This window comes from Acyrthosiphon pisum, chromosome A3 (assembly GCF_005508785.2).
Source record: "Acyrthosiphon pisum isolate AL4f chromosome A3, pea_aphid_22Mar2018_4r6ur, whole genome shotgun sequence".
Taxonomy (NCBI): domain Eukaryota; kingdom Metazoa; phylum Arthropoda; class Insecta; order Hemiptera; family Aphididae; genus Acyrthosiphon; species Acyrthosiphon pisum.
This window is the reverse complement of record NC_042496.1, coordinates 7,156,145-7,176,175: the sequence shown is the minus strand read 5'-3', so window position 1 is coordinate 7,176,175 and position 20,031 is coordinate 7,156,145. Positions and strand designations below refer to the sequence as shown.

The 20,031-nt window shown below is 29.6% G+C and overlaps 5 protein-coding genes across 6 annotated transcripts in view; 4 read left to right on the top strand and 1 right to left on the bottom strand.

Moving 5' to 3' along the window:
* Positions 1–2,201, bottom strand: part of LOC100572738 — a 14,070-nt gene extending 11,869 nt beyond the window's left edge. Inside the window, exon 1 of the mRNA XM_003244377.4 lies at positions 1,615–2,201. Within this exon, the coding sequence (XP_003244425.2) occupies positions 1,615–1,635 (21 nt within the window). The 5' untranslated portion in view covers positions 1,636–2,201. The remainder of the gene's footprint in view (positions 1–1,614) is intronic.
* Positions 2,202–2,304: 103 nt separating this feature from the next.
* LOC100164617 (geranylgeranyl transferase type-1 subunit beta) lies at positions 2,305–4,394 on the top strand. The gene has a single exon (XM_001946435.5). The coding sequence runs from the start codon at positions 3,085–3,087 to the stop codon at positions 4,165–4,167; it is 1,083 nt and encodes a 360-aa protein (XP_001946470.1). The 5' UTR covers positions 2,305–3,084; the 3' UTR covers positions 4,168–4,394.
* Positions 4,395–5,909: 1,515 nt separating this feature from the next.
* Ndufs8 (NADH dehydrogenase (ubiquinone) Fe-S protein 8, 23kDa) lies at positions 5,910–8,471 on the top strand. Its single transcript, NM_001162323.2, is given in 5 exon segments — positions 5,910–6,046; positions 6,501–6,659; positions 7,611–7,783; positions 7,843–7,971; positions 8,044–8,471. Coding segments are annotated over 5 exon segments (621 nt in total). The 5' UTR covers positions 5,910–6,018; the 3' UTR covers positions 8,176–8,471.
* A 2,067-nt stretch (positions 8,472–10,538) lies between these two features.
* LOC100160415 lies at positions 10,539–13,407 on the top strand. Of its 2 annotated transcripts, none has more exons than XM_008184722.3 (3): positions 10,539–11,810; positions 11,976–12,126; positions 13,061–13,407. In XM_008184722.3, the coding sequence occupies exons 1-3, from the start codon at positions 11,556–11,558 to the stop codon at positions 13,066–13,068; spliced, it is 414 nt and encodes a 137-aa protein (XP_008182944.1). In that variant the 5' UTR covers positions 10,539–11,555; the 3' UTR covers positions 13,069–13,407. The 2 variants fall into 2 exon arrangements, with proteins under 2 accessions (XP_008182944.1, XP_001946581.1); XM_001946546.5 differs by having other exon boundaries at positions 11,092–11,810; positions 11,976–12,122; positions 13,061–13,401.
* A 1,454-nt stretch (positions 13,408–14,861) lies between these two features.
* Positions 14,862–19,742, top strand: LOC100572425 (glucose dehydrogenase [FAD, quinone]). The gene is made up of 2 exons (XM_008184740.2): positions 14,862–14,965; positions 19,037–19,742. Exons 1-2 carry the CDS (start codon positions 14,862–14,864, stop codon positions 19,740–19,742), a joined length of 810 nt encoding a protein of 269 aa, XP_008182962.2.
* Positions 19,743–20,031: the final 289 nt, after the last annotated feature.

Below are 20,031 nucleotides of genomic sequence, written 5' to 3'. Positions count from 1 at the left end.
AAAAACTGTGACTAACGATTTTTAATATTTTTCATCTGCCTTTGAAACAATATACTAGGAGCCTTCTATTAAATTTTCAAGCTTTTTTATCCAACAAATAAAATTTTATTGATATTTTTAGAAAAAAACTAAAAAAATGGAAGATGAAAAATGTCCGTAAAGAGCTCAAAATAAATCAAAATATTTTGAAAATGTTATGGTGTATAGAAAATGCTAAGATAAACATGCAGTCAAAATTTCATATATCTACGGTCAGTTTTTTTAAAGTAAGACCAAAAACCAAATTCAATTTTGTGAAAAATCTATTTTACGTAAAAATTCCAGTTTTTCTTTAATTTTTCTTTTGTTTTTCCCGGCGCTTTTGAAAACCACTGGGAAATTTAAATTTTTGACCTCCCCCAATGCACCAACGATATTCTCTTTCTGATCGAACAAGATACTGAAGTTGAAAATCGTAGCATTATTTCGACTACCTACTTATCGTGTACACAGACACAAAAAAAATAAAAAAACACACATCATTGTAAAATCAATACATTCATCGTTCCACTCAGAATCTAAAATATGACTATATAATACTATATACTTTCAACACAAACTTGTACAAAATATTATTAAAACTGCATTTAAATACAGAAACAAATATATCCAATTCAAACGCATTTAAAAACAAAAACTCCGACAAAAACAAATACTTGGCATGTACCTATTTAAATACTTTTTTAATTATATTAGTTGCCAGTAGGTAAAAAAATTAATCTTATAATTAGTAAATAGTAATTAATTATTTGAAATTATAAGTCACATTTAAGATCATTAGAATTTAGAACCTTGAACTACTTACTTTACTTCATAATTCATAATGAAAAATTAAAATAAATAATTGGTTATATTTTATTTATAAAATAGGTAGGTACCGACAGGTTTCAAGAAAATTTTGTAAAATTTTTTTTTCTAAAATATGTATTTTACACCCTTTTTTAATTACCTCGGGTGAACTTAGGTTTTCAAAAATATTGTTTTTAAAGTATACTTTTATTGCTAGCGTGGCCACTTGTTCGCTATGCTCGCTCAGACATTTAAATCGAAAATATCCCCCTATTTGCTGTGCAAACCACCTCGAGTGAACTTAGGTTAAGATGAAATAATAACAATTATTAATATTATTGTGTACCATCGATGTACCATTGATACAACGTGAATAGTGCGAAAAACTATTTACCCAGGTTCAAGCTTGGTTCACTTTTCATAGCATAATCATCATACCCCCACTTGGCCCCCACTTGGTTTGGCGACGGGACAGTTATGAGATATTAAATGTATTATATACTAACTTTGAAGTGTCATAACTTCGAAACTAAGTCCGATCTCCAAATTTAGTTAAGTTTCAAAAAAAAAAAAAGAAAAGGTGTCCCATAAAGTAGAAATATACCATTTGATTTTTAAATACAAATACGTCCAAGACTGTATTTAAAAAATATTCTAAACACTATAAAAGTATTTAAATACATTTACTGAAACACTTTACAAGACTGCTACAACATCAATATAAAATTTCCTCAATTACCTAGCTCTAGTTAGGACCAAGTTATATTATAAATGTATTTCACGTACTTCTGACGGCAATGTTTCCATTTCTTCTTTTCGCAATGTGTAGTTCAGAGTTGAAAAATGATTAAACTAAACAAGTTATAAAAATCGCCGAACACTAGAACGCCTGACGAGTATACAAGGTAGGCGAGATTAAACGTATGTGTCTAACTGGATGCCGGAAAACTTTGTTAATAGAACTTTACGAAAAACATAGGTACAGACGTACAGTTTAGTGTCTGCTTCTAAGGTCATATTCAAATATATAATGCGTGTAAAGTTAAAAAAAACTGAGTTTACTTTATCGTGATACAATGGATATAGGTAGCCAAGTCAGTTATACTTTCAGGGCCGATTTCACCAACGCAGTTAAACACAGCCGAATATGGCCGGTTAAATATCTGTTATCAGCCGATTAAGCGTCCCTAGATATCCGTTCTAAGTTATTAGCACGAACTATAATCATAGCATAGAATACTAGTATTCTATGATCATAGTAAAGTTCGTGTCATCATCACGATTTAAGATATACTTATCTTAAATCGTGGTCATCATAGATAAAAGAATACATCAAAACACTGATAAACACTATAATCACAGATTAAATAAAAATTAAAAAGTTTTTATTTAATATTTTAATCTGTGCTATAATAATAGAACAAGGTGACTTTCATGGGCTAGCGTCATGGATTATACTACCAAAATGTAGAGAAGATCTACTCTAAAGATCGTGTCTACAAGTTTCCAGAGGCATTCGTGGATCTCCGTAGACCGTTCCTTCCGCTACCAAACTAAATGTTTTTTCATGATAGTAATAGTGTCGCGCTCTATCGGTATTTTGGTTATTTAGCCAGTTTTGCGTGTGATAGTATGAGATCGCACAAGGCACAACGGCGATGTCGACAAGTTACACACTTCAACAGTTCAACAGTTCAACACTAGCACAAAACAGTAGTTAAGAGTCTTCAATCTACGACCTACAGCCTACATCACTATACAGTTTAGTGTCTAGTGATTACTGAGATCACTATAGTTTAGCCGGACAGTTAGTTAGTACTTAGTTGTAGCATAGAACATTAATATTCTATGTCAGAAGTCAGTACTATAGCACTACGATTACACGAGTTATCAAACTGTCAACTGTGAAAAACATTTTCAAGAATACTAGGCGCATATTATAGCGTAATACTGGTATCAAGTGACTCAAGTCTGAAATGTGGCGCTGGACTCAGTGGATAGTGGTAATATAACAAATTGAAATAAACAATATCGTGCCCGGTTATGGTGATCTTTTGGTGACAAGTTTACGAGATTTTCAATATTTTGTTTTCTCGAGGATATTGTTCGCATCCAAAACTATCAGTACGATTCTGCGAATTTGCCTCTGTGTTGAAGCAATACCACCTGAAAATTATGTCCTCCTCGAATCATCATTCGTTGGTTGCAAAGTGATATACCGGCCTACCCCCACTGGTTCAACAAGGCTCCTTCAAGATGAACAAACCGCAATTGAAACCCGAACAGCACAAGAAATATTTTCGCCGCTCATTGGACCTGTTACCCGGTGAGGTAGCTGTGTTTGATTATTCACGTCTAACCATACTGTATTTTGCTCTCATCGGTTTGGATATATTGGACGGCTTAGATTCACTCACTGATAACCGTAAGAAGGACATTGTTGAGTGGGTGTACAGGTTGCAGTTGGTACCCAATGAATATTGTTCTGTGCACAAATGTGGTTTCATGGGTTCCACCACCGTCATTCATTTGAAGAATCAACCCGGCTGTGAAAAGTATTGCGAAAGCAATGTTGCTATGACGTACATGGCGTTGTGTATTCTGATAACATTGGGTGACAATCTGAGCCGTGTCAATAAATCAGCCGTTCTTCGAGGTGTAGCGTCTCTGCAAAAATCCGATGGCAGTTTCAAAAGCAACTATGAACATGGTGAGAGTGATTTGAGATTTGTGTACTGTTCACTTGCAATATGTAACATATTGAACGATTCATCGAGTATCAATGTAAATAATACCATTAAATTCATTTCAAATTGTCTGAACTATGATGGAGCGTTTGGACAAAACCCAGGAACTGAATCACATGGTGGTTCTACTTATTGTGCAATTGCGTCATTATCTCTATTAAATAAATTAAATCTTGTGTTAGATGAAAACAAATCTAGAATATTAGAGCGCTGGGCAGTAAATCGACAAACCAATGGCGGTTTTCAAGGAAGACCTAATAAAGATCCAGACACTTGCTATTCCTTCTGGTTGGGTGCTACACTCAGTATTATGGGATCACTTAGTAGAATAAACAAGGAGAGGAATAGAGATTTTGTTCTAAATAATGCAAATTTATTGACTGGTGGGTTTAGTAAAAACATGGACTCTATACCAGATCCAATGCACACCTGCTTAAGCTTGTGTGGATTAAGTTTGATTGGAGAAGAAAACCTAAACCCTATTAATCCTGCATTAAATATTACCGTGAGGGCGGCAAATTATTTAAAACAAATTCAAGGAGATTATACATTACCAAACAAAAATATATTCAAAGCAGATACTGAATGTTAAATGAACTGTGCCTACATTACATTTTAATTTTTAAGATATAATACAACTAGGAATTATTAGTCTACATTAACTATGACTGATTTATATTTTTTTTTTATACCTATGAACAATTAAAAATATACCAAACAAATGTCTATTAAAATAAACTAAAATATTATATATATTTTTGATTTGTTTTATACCATATATTATAACATTGTTAATATAAAATATTATTAAATTGAAAATTGTTTTTTATTGAACTATTCAGATTTAACAAAAGTACCAACAACCAATTCATTTATATTTGTGATCACTGATCTTAATTATTATAAAATATGAAAATCTTTAATTGTTAGTATGTATTTTATTCTATTGGTTATTACTTATTAGCAGTCCTTTAAAGAATACTTTGAAAAAGTATTTGGAATGCTTTTCAAATACTTTTGGTTTTTAAAGTGGGTTTCTAACTATCTTAATATAAATACATAGGTAATAGGTTGTCTAATAGTTTAAAGGGAATATTGTTATTTAATAACTATTTTTAGAAATCTGGTTTTCGGGTTTCAGCTAACACAGAAATACAGAATACTAAATAAAACTATTATTCTATTATTGTAGTTGACAATAATATTTTTCCAACTAATTAATTCGAATAAAAATAAAATGTTCGAAATAAAAAACCAAAGTATTTAAAATACTATTCAAAATACATCATGCTGAAAGTATTTAAAGTTATTCAATACTTAAAAAAGTATTTGAATACTTTTACTCAATTACTCAAATACTTTTATTTAAATACTTTACAGGACTGCTTATTAGTTATCACATTAAATAAATACTTTAGATATAATGTCAAATGTACGATTGGAAACGAGGAGATTAATTTTAGTGACCCGAATACAAGAAGCAAGTGCGGGGGTCGCAATGGGCATTGCTTGAATCTAAATTGAGAATTTACAACGCCATGTCGCTAACTATCTGTATAAAATACGGCTACAGTCTACGATATAAAATATAAATGTGACTCCAAAATCCAAATAAAACCACTGGTAACGTTGAAAACATTCAATGTTGTGTTTATGTGGCCGATGGTGGATGGACGTAAAATAAAATGTAATAATATTATCGATAACTGACGTCTGACAACTGTTCTCCAATTCTCCATCACAGATATTGATAATAATCTATATCTATATCTAGAAATATCTATATCTGTGTTCTCCATAGTCCCTACCACGGATAAATGGAAATATGGAATCACAGATATATATTATAATAACTAGATACCCGACTCCATATACCACAACGTTATTAAATTATGATGCCCGACGCCATTTGTGACTATGGCAATGTTTACATTTATTCATATACATATTTATTTATATATACATATATACTGATAATGCCCTAGTTGTAAATGGCCAAGGTTTTTAGCACGAACTAAGATATACTATATCTTAGTTCGTGGTTTTTAGATTTAGATTAATCTATTAGACTATAATCTAAAAACCTTGGTAAATGGCTGCCGGCGTCATTGATAAGAAAAAGTCGGGTATCTAGTTATTATCACGGACTACTAGTATAGTGAAGTAGTCCGTGGTTATTATACATATGTGTGTATAGAATTTGAATATTATCATTATGATATTATCTTTTTCCGTGGCTGAAACAGTCGTGGTAATGTGGTATGAAGTTAGAAACAATATTGCTGATAGCATATCAATCGTAGATTTAAGCCTTGAGGACAATTTTTCTAATTTACTTTAGAAAACTCCTTCAAAAGTTATTATTTAATTATTTTTTTTATTGAAAACTCGATAGTATTTAGACGATTACATATTATTTTGTTTGGATTTTAACTTTTTCAGTATGAACTTAGCAATTTTAACCAGAGCTGGTAAGAATTCAGTTTTTTTTTCATAAAAATGTAATTAGGTATAGCCGTATAGGTACTCTTATTTCAGTAATCAAACTAAAAACTACATATCTACCAAAAATTATTTTCTTATAGTAAATATAATTAAAATTATTCGATGAATATAAAAAAATATTTTACATTCTAATTATTAATAAAGTTAAAAGTTTTTAGTGTACCTATGTACCAGTAGTTGACCTGTTTCACCTTAACCACTATGGCACTATCTACAATTAATATTTTTTAAAAGCAATGCAATTTAATATAATATACGTTTTAATATTTTATATCTCTCTCCAATAAGTGTCTTATATTTTTGTAATTTTAATTATAAGCAAATATGTATTTTTATATTTAGGTAGTTACATATTATTATGTTTAATTAAATTATTAATAGTAAACATATTATATTTTATTATGTTCATTGTTGTTACAGGTAATACAGTTTTGCGGTCATCTACTCGGGTACCACATAGATTAGCATCGCAAATCAATTATATAAACGTAAACCGAGATAATGAATTTGAAAATATAAGTTGGGGAGCTATGACAGATCAAGCTATTTCCTATGCATTTGTTACTGAATTATGTAGAGGTAATTGTAACTAAATTATGTTAATTATTATGAGCACATAGAAGAGTAAAATTTTTATTTTTAAAAAGTTCATTTAGGGTTGATCTTCAATCGTTAATTCACTATTAAAGATAAAGTTCTGAAAATCTTCACTGCACTTCTCCTACCCAATGTGAATCTAACAAGACCCCAAACAACGAAATCCGCTCTCCGGTTTCGGAAATATATCTCACTAAAGAAAAATGAAAATGATTTTTTGTGGGGCTTTTCACACAGACATTTTTCTGGATTCAAATTGTTATACTGCTTGGGTGTCATTTCAGTTAATACATTTCTAAAAATTAAAAATCAAGAAAGTTTACATGCTGATCCCTAACTTGGCAAGCGTTTTTTTTTGTGTGCACGTGCCTGATATAATAAAAAATTTAAAAACTAGGGTTCTATTCCAATTAATCGAGGTTATACTGTAAAACACAAAGGACGCATATTGGGATTTTATACTTGAATTACTGGTAACATGATTATTGAAGATCATGGTGAATAATATCCTTTTTATGGGATACAACCTGCACATTTTGTTTTCTGTACTTTAGACAAGTGCAAAATAGAGTAAATTTGCGAAATAATTTTTATTTTGTCACATATTATTTGTCGGGCATAAAAAACAGAGCATGTGCAGCAGTGGTGGTCATTCAGTTGGGGGTTAGATCTCCCCATGACCTGTTTTTTAATATTTATGATATGATAACCATAAATTATATTTCAATTTTCAAATGATCAAATAGTGTGTGTTAAAAAATCAGCCACATTCTTCTCCCTCCTGACAAAATCATTTGGCCGCCACTGACGTACAGAGTTTTAGTTATAAAAATTCTAATAAATTATATACTTTTGTTTTGAATCTAAGCAAGTATGTTTTTGGCACTTACTGAAAAACACTGATCATTGTCTTAAAATAAACTTAATTTTTAGGTGCTGCTGTATCATTGGCTCATTTTTTCAAGGAACCAGCCACAATCAACTATCCATTTGAGAAGGGACCTTTGTCACCACGTTTCCGAGGAGAACATGCTCTTAGACGTTACCCATCTGGTGAAGAGAGATGCATTGCCTGCAAACTGTGTGAAGCTATATGTCCAGCCCAAGTAAAATTACTGTTTTATTTTACAAATATAATATAATATTGTATGTTTGATTTGTATAGGCTATCACTATTGAAGCAGAAGAAAGAGCTGATGGAAGTCGCCGTACAACACGTTATGATATTGATATGACTAAATGTATATACTGTGGTTTTTGTCAAGAAGCATGTCCCGTAGATGCCATTGTTGAAGTAAAAATTTATAATTAAATAAAGTTATAATTTCATCAAACCAAAGCTTAACATGAATATTTATTTTTTCAGGGTCCAAATTTTGAATACTCTACTGAAACTCACGAAGAACTTTTGTACAACAAGGAAAAGTTATTAAATAATGGCGATAAATGGGAATCAGAAATTGCTGCTAATATACATGCTGATCATCTATACCGTTAATACTAATAATCAGCATAGTAAATATATGTGATTAGTTTTTCTTCATTATAAAATAAAATGTACAAAAATATCAAATAGATAAAAATGTTAGTTATTGAAACCATATTACAGCCTAGCGAGACTTCTGTATTTATTTTTTTTTTAATAATAACTTTCACACTGTTATTGATTAAATGATACTAAATAATTATTTTAAAACTAAAATATTAAAATATAGATGTTTGCTTTGTTTAATAGCTTTTGTTTCAAATATTCAAATAATCTAATCTAATAATATAAATCATAAATAAGAGTAATATTTCTTCAAATGGCGTTTTCATACTTAGACAAAATTATAACATTAACCAGTAAATATTTTTTTAAGTTTTTGGAAATTGTTGCAAGCGGATACATCAGGAGTGGCCAAACTTTTTTTGATTAAGATCTACTAAGAGTATATTTTTTCTTTTAGGATCGACTAAAGTAAAAAAATAAACATATTTATATAAATAAATAATAATAAAATACTAGTGTTAAGTTATAATGAGTGTTTCATATTAAATTTCTAAATAGTTTTAAAATGTATCAATATTATACTGTTAATGTAGAAAGGTGCCGTTGCATATCAAGGCCAGTTAATTATAATCTCGCTATAGTTGCTAACTGCTAAACGAAGACGCTGTTCTAAATGATCATCAGAAAGTATAGCTTGATACATATTCGGCTTTTATAACTTTCATGTGATAAAATTTCATTTCACACTAACCGAAATATGTAAATAATATGTTTAATAACTGTATCTATTAAATGAAAAAAGTATAATAATAGTTAATAAATTCTTACAAGGGGGATCGACTTTGAAATCATCCAAGATCGGTTAGTCGATCGAGATCGACTGTTTGGCCATCCCTAGGATACATTATTTATTCAATAAATTGATCATTTTATTTTGTACCCATGAGGTACCACAGATTTTTATGGTGGGGGATAATGATAATTTAAAAAATAAATTAAGATTTTTTTTTATATAAAAAAGCTCTTAACTTTAATATAATATAATATGTTTAAAATGTACAAATTATACATTATTATATTATTATGTTAATATAAAAATATATATAATATAAATGTTTGGGCAATTGGGCAAACATAATTGAATACCTGGGGGCAAATGCATTGTCTTGGCGCTAAAATATCTCATGGATCAATAGTTAGAAAAAGGTTCTTTAAATGGGCCCATGATATGTCCATAAAATTTTATTGAACCAATAAATTAATAAATTTTTCTTGCAACTTCTTATCAGTATTTCAAATTTCTACTGAAAAGACTCACATATTTTTAAAACTAAAGAATAATTGTTTCATAATAGAACATATTAAAGCAATATTTGGTTCACATTTTCGGTATTGCAAAATTGTTTATGTTAGAGTGAATATTCGATCCCCACTTATATCTTTAATTGCTCAGATATCAATCCGCTGATACAACAATTTTTTAAAAGGGTAATTTATTTTACAAAAAATTTTCAATAAAATATTGTTGAACTTGTTCAAGTGCCATAAGTCCCGAGCCCTACTAATGTCTAATCCTAAAATATATTTCTTTAATAACAAAAATATCATGAGACATATTTAGTAATATTAAAGGCTCAAAATCGTTTTTCTTGTACAACGGTTTTAAATCATTGAATTAAAATTTAACCCATCCGTTAGCGACTTTATCCAGCGAAATAACACGCCGATGCTGCGCATCACTACCTTGAAAATCGGTTCTCCTATAGTCCTATGACGGGCTATCGCATGGGGATGCGCAGAAGAATTTTCGTCAGTTCTCAGCGTGTGCTCTTGCTGAACCATAGAGTAAAGAATAAGAACAGAGACATAGACCAGACACCTGCTACTGACTACTGTATACAGCAGATCGGTACTCACAACCCATTTGCCCGAGTATTGGCATTAAATGATACACTTGCTACACTCAAATTACGGCATTGCATAACATGTTCAATGTTGGTTCGTATTTTTTTTCATAATGTCAAACACAAAGATAAATAAGACAAACATATTGGTGAACAATTTTTTTTTCTAAATGTGGACAAGTGGGTACCTCTCTGCTGTCCATTAGTTGTTGTGTGGCTGTGTGCGTTATTGTAATATCGTAATAGATGTGTTAAATTTGAATTCAATTTTAAAATAAAATGTATGTACTTATCTACAGTAATTTTTGTTAGAATTACACTAAAAACCAAGATCTTTTTTGCGTAAAAATTCCAGGGTTTCATTTTTTTAATCCTCGATTTAACGTCTTACAAGTGCGTAAAATAGTACACAGCTCCGTTAGTTAAAAAAATTAGAGTGAGTTGACCTCATATTAAATCTAAAAGTACGATTATTATCTAGGCAACCTTTCATGGGCTTTAAAATTAAAATATAATAAAAAGCCCATGAGCGGTTGCCTGAATAAATCTTACCTTTGGATTTTATAAGAGGTTGGTTAACGCTCTCTAATTTTTAAATTAACGGAGCTATAAAAAAAAAATACACGTATTCTGCTGAGCGTAATATGTTACACACTTGTAAGATGGAGACAACCGAGGAGACAATAGATGCGGGTATCATGTAGACATATTGTAATCCTCTTAATATTTACATATTTACTATTTATTATTTAATAACTACCTAACCCGGCTAACCCAGTTACTAATCCAGACTAAAATTAGTGTTATTATTTATCTAATTAACTATACATTCAAACTGCAAAAATTATTATTTCTAAAAATAGAAATTACGAAATTGACATTATTAAATAATATATATTTTATATATTATATTGATAAGTGTAGTGCCATTCAATAAAATAGTTACAGTACATATTATTACTGTTGAATTTGTTGATGTAGCCTGTAGGTACCTTTGTCACTAATTATTAAAAACAATTAACATAAAAACAAATAATTTATTGTATTATATTATGTATGCTGTATCAAAAATTATTATTTTATACATACTAAATACAAATATGTCATGTATATTAACACTATATATAGCTATTGGCGGGTACCAAACAGGAAACAGGAAATCCGATAGCAGATGGTAGTTGGGCAGTAAATTACTACTTACCTATTGTGTTACCTGCAGTTACAGGTGACAGGTGAATTCATTCGTGCGTTGACTCTCGAGTGTTTGGATGTGTAATACTAAACTATAATATTAGTTTTCGAATATATTCGTGTTTTCTAGTTTCGATGCAAATGCTTGATGGAACATACCGCGCGTACAACGACGTTTCGAGTGTCTTTTAAATTGTAATTATTATTACTTTCAAAACCAATAATTATACCTATTACTATAGTAGGTATAGTATTATTGATTACACATTATTTCTGCTTTTACCGTCCGTGATGGACGAAGACATAAGATACCAACGCCTTCCCCAATCGTTCTCGGTTAGGGAACTCGGGTCTTCCGAAGCAAGGGGTTTATGGGGAATCAAACACACGCGGAAACCAGTCGATTTGATGGTAGCAAAAGCTAAAAGTTCGTCAACACCCTTACAGCCACAAGTCGAACTACGAATCACCGAAGATGGATGTGAAATTATCGGAGACAAGTTTAAAAAAGTTTTCCCCATTCACACAGTTTCTTACGGGGTTCAAGTATGTATATTACCTTACCTACCTTAAGCTGATTACAAAATATAAACTACTTATAACAATAATATACGTATTGTGCTTGTATTATTATATTATAGTTTTATGAATACACAATATTAATTATTTCTTTTTAATAAAAGTGAAAATAAATAAATGTCATGTCCATAGGATTTGGTTTATACAAGAGTTTTCTGCATGATAGTCGTTAAAGAACAAATTAGCGCAGACAGAAAACCATTTGACTGTGTGGCGTTCGTCTGTGAGAGTCGTCAAGCTGCAAGAAATTTAACTTATACATTAGCTACAGCGTTTCAAGTAGGTAATTTAATTTATACGTAAATTAATAATTAAAAGTAGGTATATAATAACATAATATGTGTATTAAATTGTATGGTAGTAATAGTTAAAATAAAATAATATAAAAATGAATTTACCTATTGATAAATATACCAATTAAATATATCAATAGGTAGGTAAGAATGTAAGACAAGATACATAAGATAGTTATATAATAATAAATAATATAGTACCGTAGGTATCTAGGTACCAAGTATAGTAATATTGTAGAATGTAGTGGATGTTTAATTAAAAAACCAATTGTCAAGTGACATATTTTGAAATATTTTATTTATATTAAATTCAATTAAATAAATAAAAAATATTTATTAATTATTATAATATTCAATATATTACAGGTATTTTGTATTTTTTTCAATATATCAGTAGCTGTAGGTACCTAATATCTATATTAAATTAGGTATCTACCTTATATATAGTAATACTGTGGAATATAGTGTACCCTGTACCTATGTTTAATTAAAAAACCAATTGTCAAATGACTTAATATTTTGATTATATAATAGTTTTTATAATTAATTTGTACTTTTCCAACTTATATTACTGTGCAATATACTAATAACTAATATGTAGTAATATTATCATCTTAAAAGCAATAAGTAATTCATTTTTGTAGTTTCTTATCGATCAAATAAAAATGTTTAGCCGTATTGATACCAATAATGTGGCCATTAAAGGCATGTGTGCTTTAAATTTTGATCGCTCCCTCTCCGTATAAAATGTATGAAATTCTTTTTTATTCTGCCTTAGTGCTTTTTAATAGAATGCTTATTATATATTATTATACTTTGTTAAAATAAATGTATTATATAATTTATAAAATATTTAATTAATTTATACAAAAATAAAAAATTTGTCTAAACTGAGAATTAATGGCAATTTATAATTATTTACAGGCATATAGCAGGAAAGTACGTAGTACTGGAACATCTAAATCTCGATTTGCCATTGATTTAAGATCTGCTGATGAACTAGAAATGGATCTTAGGAAAGTTGACTCTGAGGCATAATATTGTCATATTGATTGTTTTATTTAGGGCTTAAGTGATTATATAATCATGTTTAATTTATAGATGTTTAATGTTTATGGATTGTATAAATTGTAATATTATTTAGAATAAAAAATGTTTTGATAGTTGATACGTTATAAATTTTAAGCTCAAGATTTTATTGGGGATTTTCTAGTACTTATTACTTATTAATATTAGTATTAATCATCATTACAAATATAATTATCATATTTATAAATTGTAAATCAATAGTATTATAGAAAAAGCATTTTTTAAAGTTGATATTTTATAATGTTATATTTTAGTGGTTGTTGGTAATATTATTTATATTTGTAAATTTTTTTTCTATAATTGTTACCTACATTGGTATTTAATATTATATTATATTTAATACACCCAATACCAAATTATATTATACTATTAATTCAATTAATTAAAACCCACAAAAATCTATTATGTTCAATAATTTTAACTGAATAGTTAAAACTTAATTTATTTATGTAATGTTAAGTACTATAGTACTACAGTAAAAATGTGTCTCACTAATACTGTAATACATCAATGGCTCTCAACCATTTAATGGTCTAAGTCTGATACCCATTATAATAACATGGATCTGTCAGGGTCTCAACACTTATACTAAGGATTACTAATATGTAAAGATATTTTTAATAAAATATTATTGTCAGTTTGGTTAAACAATAAGAAATAATTTATAATCAATTTCGAAAAAGCCATGTTATATATTATTTAATGGAAGAAAAGGGATAGGTAAACTTTTGTAGGTGTGTACAAAAGTTTACTCTAATTTTAAAACGGTGGGCAAGTGGATGTCGCTCTGCTGTACAGTAGGTTACAAGTGGGTCACTGTAATGGTTGGTGTTAAATTTGAATTCAATGGTATAACAGTAAAGTACTTAAGAGGATGTCAGCGCACTGTTAGTTTTCTCTCTCTGGCCACTTACAATATAGACAAAACGCATTTACATAGAATCATTTTTTTCTTTTTTGGTTTTTGAGTTATCTTAGAGTAAAATTACCTGTTACTAAAATTATAGAATATAATTTTTTTGAGGGTATGACTCATTTTTTTTTTATTTTATTGTTATTTAACTTTGTATTCAACTATCAAAATGAAAAATGGTGTACCTACATTTAAATAATATTTAAATTATCTTTAGACAAATCGATATGTCATACCCTCAAAAATATTATTCTCTATCCTTTTTTTAATATGTGATTTTACTTTAAGATTACTCAAAAACATAAAAAAAAATGATTCTGGGTAAACACATTTTTTCTATACAGCACGTGAGCCAGATAGAGAAAATAAATGGTGCGCTGACATCAAATATATTAATAATTAATAGAATATAATAGTTAATTTTTTTTTGTTTTATTTAAGAATATCCGCTAGAGTACAAAAAAATGGAGGAACTATTAATTATTAAACTTGTATACATTTACAAACCTCATCAAAATATACATAAACAACAAAAAAACGACAATAATATTTAAAGAAATACAACAACTGCAAAAACTTTTTCGCAAAATGTTGGTTTGTTATTAATTTTTATGGGCTATGGAAGGTCTTCAATAGGTACTCATTGTATAACTTTCCTATATATTCAAATTTTTAGTAAATCAAATATGCATTTTTATGTACATTCAAATAAAACAAGATGAAATGGTACTAACATACAAATGTTCTTCATCAATCAGTGAAGGCAGTAGTTCAGGTAGTTCAAATATTTCAAGTGATACTGCATCAGACAGCAGTATGTATGTCTGGTGAAAGAAATATAGATTATGAACCGAGTGAATTCTCATATTTTGTAATGTTTGTTTGTATTATCCAAACTGTCACCCATCCAAGTACTAACTACGCCCGACGTTGCTTAACTTCAGTGATCGGACGAGAACTGGTGTCTTCAACGTGGAATGGTCGTTTGCGACGGTCTTGTGGTAAATTATATAATTTAGGCGTATCGTCTTGTTCTTCTATCAGTTATTATATAACGCGTTCACATTATTGTTGTATTCGTTGAGATCAATTTTTGAATTATGCAAATACACTACATATATATATAAATATACTACGTATCTGAATTGCCTATCCGCTATCGTAATATATTGATAATTTAACACGAAATATCAATCTGTATTGTTTATAAACGAGACTGTCCTAAGTGACAGATGTCTAATTCATAACGACACATAGCCAACCCTAGGGTTACGTTAGGTCTAATAGCTATTAAAGCCATCTATTTGAAATTTTGCGGGTAGATTAATATTATAATTTAACCGAGCGCTAAGAAAGGATTTTTCAATATTTTAAGGGGTTAAAATCGGCAAAAAACAAAACTTTACGTGTAATTTGTGTACCTAGGTATTATCTTTATTTATACAATTCTACTGTACGTGTGCATGTCACTGAACTCCTCCTAAACGACCTAAATGGCTGAACCGGTTTGAATGAAATTTGTCGTGTGTGCTTGAGTGGGTCCTTGAATGGTTTAGATTCACAATTGGACCCATTAAGACCAACCCGGGGAAGTGCTCAAACAAGGATTTTGAGATTTATGATGGAAATTGTTGTTTATAAATGGTTGCTATTGGTTATAGGAGAAATAAATAGTAGAAATAAATTTATTGTCGGTGGCCATAAGTTATTCGGACAGATCAGGTACAAGAATGCATCAAATCGAATTTTCGCATATTGTCTATCAAGGTGGCTGAGTTTCAGTTATAGCAGAAACGATTTTAAAAATCAGCAATTACCAAAATATAAAAATTCTACTTTATGAGTGTTTTTTTCATTGTTAATTGTTGTCTAACCATGAATATGGCCAATATGCATATGTAGGTAATATTGAATATTCATATAATTAACTGATAAAATAAAAAAAAATATATTCTCAATAATATGATGGACAAATATGATAATCATCGAAAACCAGTATACTTATCAGGTTTTGACCAAATAAAAAAATACATAAATTTTGATAAGCGAAATATCAAATAATGCCACAAAATAATTTGTCATCCTAGGAAAGATGGGCACGCAAAATATCCCAGAAAATAAATGAACAAAACGTTAGTAATCCAGAAATTAAATTTAACAGAAAAATAACATGACAAAAAATAAAAAATTATAGAAAGCAAAATTCCAGAGGTTATGAGACTGGCTATAGAAGTAAATTTAGAGGGAAAGAGAGGGGCATTAAGGCTGAAGAAGAGTTCGATAAACGGAATATCGATCATATTATGAAGGTCTAGGTAGAAGGTGGCTGAACCTGTACCTATATAGTTGTGTGAGAAGGGGGAAGAAGAAGTGTGAAGGTAGGACAGTTACGTCAACAATGCCGACTACGTAGGAAAGAATCATGAATTGCAAAGGTCACTCGACTTTTCAACTGAAACTATACCGTTATCAGGTTTACAATCTTGACTTACGGGATAGAATAAAAAGATCTGAAGCCGGTTGTGATGAACGCACTATTTGTTTTCCCTTTTTGATCCACGTGTAACTCTAACATACTTAATGTACAATTAACAGAACCAGCCCTACGTAATACGTTGTTAGTTTTGATATTAGAGTAAATAAATTAAGTTAAGAACATTACCGCTGTATCCTTACGTTGGCTATTTTATATTATTTTAATTATTATGTAAATTAAGTGCTTGTAAATAAATATACAATTTAAAAATGTTTATAAATTAAAATACTTATCGTAAGAAGTCTAGGACGACTTAGTTTAATACAATCCATTATACATTGACCCACTTCACACTTGTAACCTACTGTACAGCAGAGTGACATCCACTTACCCGCATTTTAAACTTTTAGTTTGATAAATATTGTCGAAATTAAAACTTTAAATATTTATAAAAAAAATTGTGCATATTATGTATTTTTAATATTTTTCAATTGCTATTGTAAAAATATATTAGGAGCCGTGTAACCTAACCTATTATATTTCCATGCTTTTTGACCAAACAAATAAAAATGTATTGTTATATATTATATATAAAAAAAAATACAATATAAGAAAATCGCTACATGAGAAATTGAGTGAATATCCAATGATCAAACGCTCATAAAAATGTAATATGACTTTCCAGTAAACAATTTTTTTTTTTGATAAAGATAGACAAACTTATTAGGAGTTTTGTATTAAATTATCAAATCTTAGATAGTTAGATTTAAAAATCAAATTTTTTATGAATTTCTAACTCAAAATAATTTGCACATTTTCGTGATTTTTTCATAATTGGTCAAAATTCGAACTAAATGCTTATAAAAACAAATTGTGACTGTGTTTATATATTTTTAAACTGCTATTGTAAGAATATATTAAGAGCCTCGTATTAAATTTCAAGCTTATTGACTCAACGAATAAAATTAATAATAATAAAAAATTAATGACTCTAAGCAGCTGTATAATAACTAATAAGTGGTTTTCTGTAGGTCGGCAAAAAAGACAATGGGGGATATAACCCCTAACCTTCCCCCCCCCTGAGCACGCCACTGGCATGACTGATCCCATATTTCTGTATAACACTTGTTATTTCTTTGTTTACAAACTTTAAACCATTATCAGTTCGTAATACTTTGACCTTAAAATCCGTATCAGTTTTTATCTTACATATTATATGTATTATGTTTCGATTACATTCTTCACTTATCGCTTTTATGTTTTATAAAATATACTATTCTATAATGCGAATAATCGCCTTTAAATCATAAAAAATATTTTGACCCCCCAATAGATTCCCTTTTAACTGTTCCACATAAATCATCGTGTACTCCTACAACTACTGTGGTCGTTGTACTAGACTCGTGCAAAACAGTGGCATATTCAAGAGAGATGTTACTGCATCCCTCCTGTAGACACGCCTATGATACTTTATATTTTGACGACTTAGCCTTTCATGCCAATAATGCCATAATCTTAATGACGTGTTCATGATAACAATATTCGCTTGTGTTTGTCTATATTTAGTGTGATGACTTTGAACTTTAATTTAAATCGTACTTTAAATTATACTTAATTATTACACTAATTTATTTTTCTGCACATATTATGACCGGACGCTCCTGAGTCAAATAGCCAATTTACCACAATATCGTTTATACTAATTGTTCCAGTGATAAATGCATTGCCATCATCACTTTTACTTGTTTCCTAGTGTGTTTTCTTAACTTAATGATTTTTCAAGTATTTTCTGCATTGATTTTTAAAATGCCCTGGTAAATTACAAAATAACAATTTTCTTGTTTTCTGGTAGCTTTATTTTTATTCCATGACGTTTATTTATTTGGCAGGGGAAACAAATACAATTAATTCAAAAAATCGTCCATCTAATTCAGATACAGATTCAATGCTCTAAACATTTAAAATCAAAAACATAGTACTAAGGACTTAAATGTTTACCTATTATTACTACTTATTTGTAAATATGGTAAAACCACCTTTAATAAAATCGACTGGTTCCAAATAATTTTTCCGTTATAAAGAAGTTTCCGTTATATAGATAAAAAAGATACAATTATTAGTTAAACCACTTTAATTTATTCCAATATCCTACTTAAATATAACGTGTAATACTAACCTAGATTTCATGACCACTTTGATAAGATACGGAGGTTTATTATATATGTTTGCAAAATAATAGATATACAAAGTATATATTATAGTAGGGAGAGTAATTGAATAAAACAGTACTGTTTGAGATTCTGAAACGGCTGACATCAGTTGATCATAGCCAAGTGGTCTATAACTTATATACACGTGACATCATGAAAAATATTTTTATAATATTCATATTTTTAATTTTTTTTTCATCTTTAACTCTTAGTCAATCGTATCAGTCAACCTATGCTCAGTATCAGCAACAAGAAATTCCATTCAGGGAAAACAGTTTTATAGGTGATAGACCTATATTAGATGAATATGATTTTATTGTCATCGGAGCAGGTCCAGGAGGCTGTGTCGTGGCAAACCGTTTATCTGAACAGCCAAATTGGTCAGTACTTTTATTGGAAGCAGGACAAGATGAATCTATATACACGGATATACCAGGAGCAGTACTATTTCTAGATGGAACAAGCTATAATTGGGGTTATACCGCTGAGCCAGCAAAAAACGCCTGTTTTGGGTATAAAGATAATCGTTGTCCATGGCCGAAAGGAAAAGGCATGGGAGGATCATCGATTATAAATGCCATGATTTACACAAGAGGAAAAAAAGAAGATTATGATACAATTGCAGCACTAGGAAATGACGGCTGGAGTTACGATGATGTATTGCCCTATTTCTTAAAATCCGAGAACAATTCAATACCAGAATATCAAAATTCACCTTTCCATTCACAAAAAGGAAATTTACATGTCGAACGAGTTAGATATCATTCATCATACGTTGACAAATTTATAGAAGCCGGCGGAGAATTAGGATTAAATAAAAATATTGACTATACAGTTAATCCTGATAATGGGGTATCACGTTTCCAAGCCACAACTCTAAATGGACACAGAGTATGTATATTGATTAATAGTGAATAAAAATAATAATACAAATTAGCCTGCTAAACTTATTCATATACTATGTTTTTAAACTAATAAGTTCTAAGCCAACAACTATTTACGATAAAATCGATTAAGAGGGACGCCATTTCCGCATGTGTTTCTCCGTCTTACAAACGCGTAACATACAAAATTTACGCTCAGAAATTCAAGTTTTATGCCGTTAGCTTAAAAATTAGAGTGAATCGAATTATTATGAAACTTGATCGTAAGAACATTATCTGTGTTTCGTTGGAAGTTTTTTTGCGATAATTCAGTTTTTAAGTGA

What these genes read in the sequence shown, in the direction of transcription:
- LOC100164617 (XM_001946435.5), top strand. Translation starts at nt 3,085, where the DNA reads ATGAACAAACCGCAATTGAAACCCGAACAGCACAAGAAATATTTTCGC.
- LOC100160415 (XM_001946546.5), top strand. Translation starts at nt 11,556, where the DNA reads ATGGACGAAGACATAAGATACCAACGCCTTCCCCAATCGTTCTCGGTT. An exon ending in CAGTTTCTTACGGGGTTCAA is followed by an intron (nt 11,811 to 11,975) that starts GTATGTATATTA and finishes TCATGTCCATAG; the next exon opens with GATTTGGTTTATACAAGAGT. An exon ending in CATTAGCTACAGCGTTTCAA is followed by an intron (nt 12,123 to 13,060) that starts GTAGGTAATTTA and finishes AATTATTTACAG; the next exon opens with GCATATAGCAGGAAAGTACG.
- LOC100572425 (XM_008184740.2), top strand. Translation starts at nt 14,862, where the DNA reads ATGGTACTAACATACAAATGTTCTTCATCAATCAGTGAAGGCAGTAGT. An exon ending in GACAGCAGTATGTATGTCTG is followed by an intron (nt 14,966 to 19,036) that starts GTGAAAGAAATA and finishes TTTAACTCTTAG; the next exon opens with TCAATCGTATCAGTCAACCT.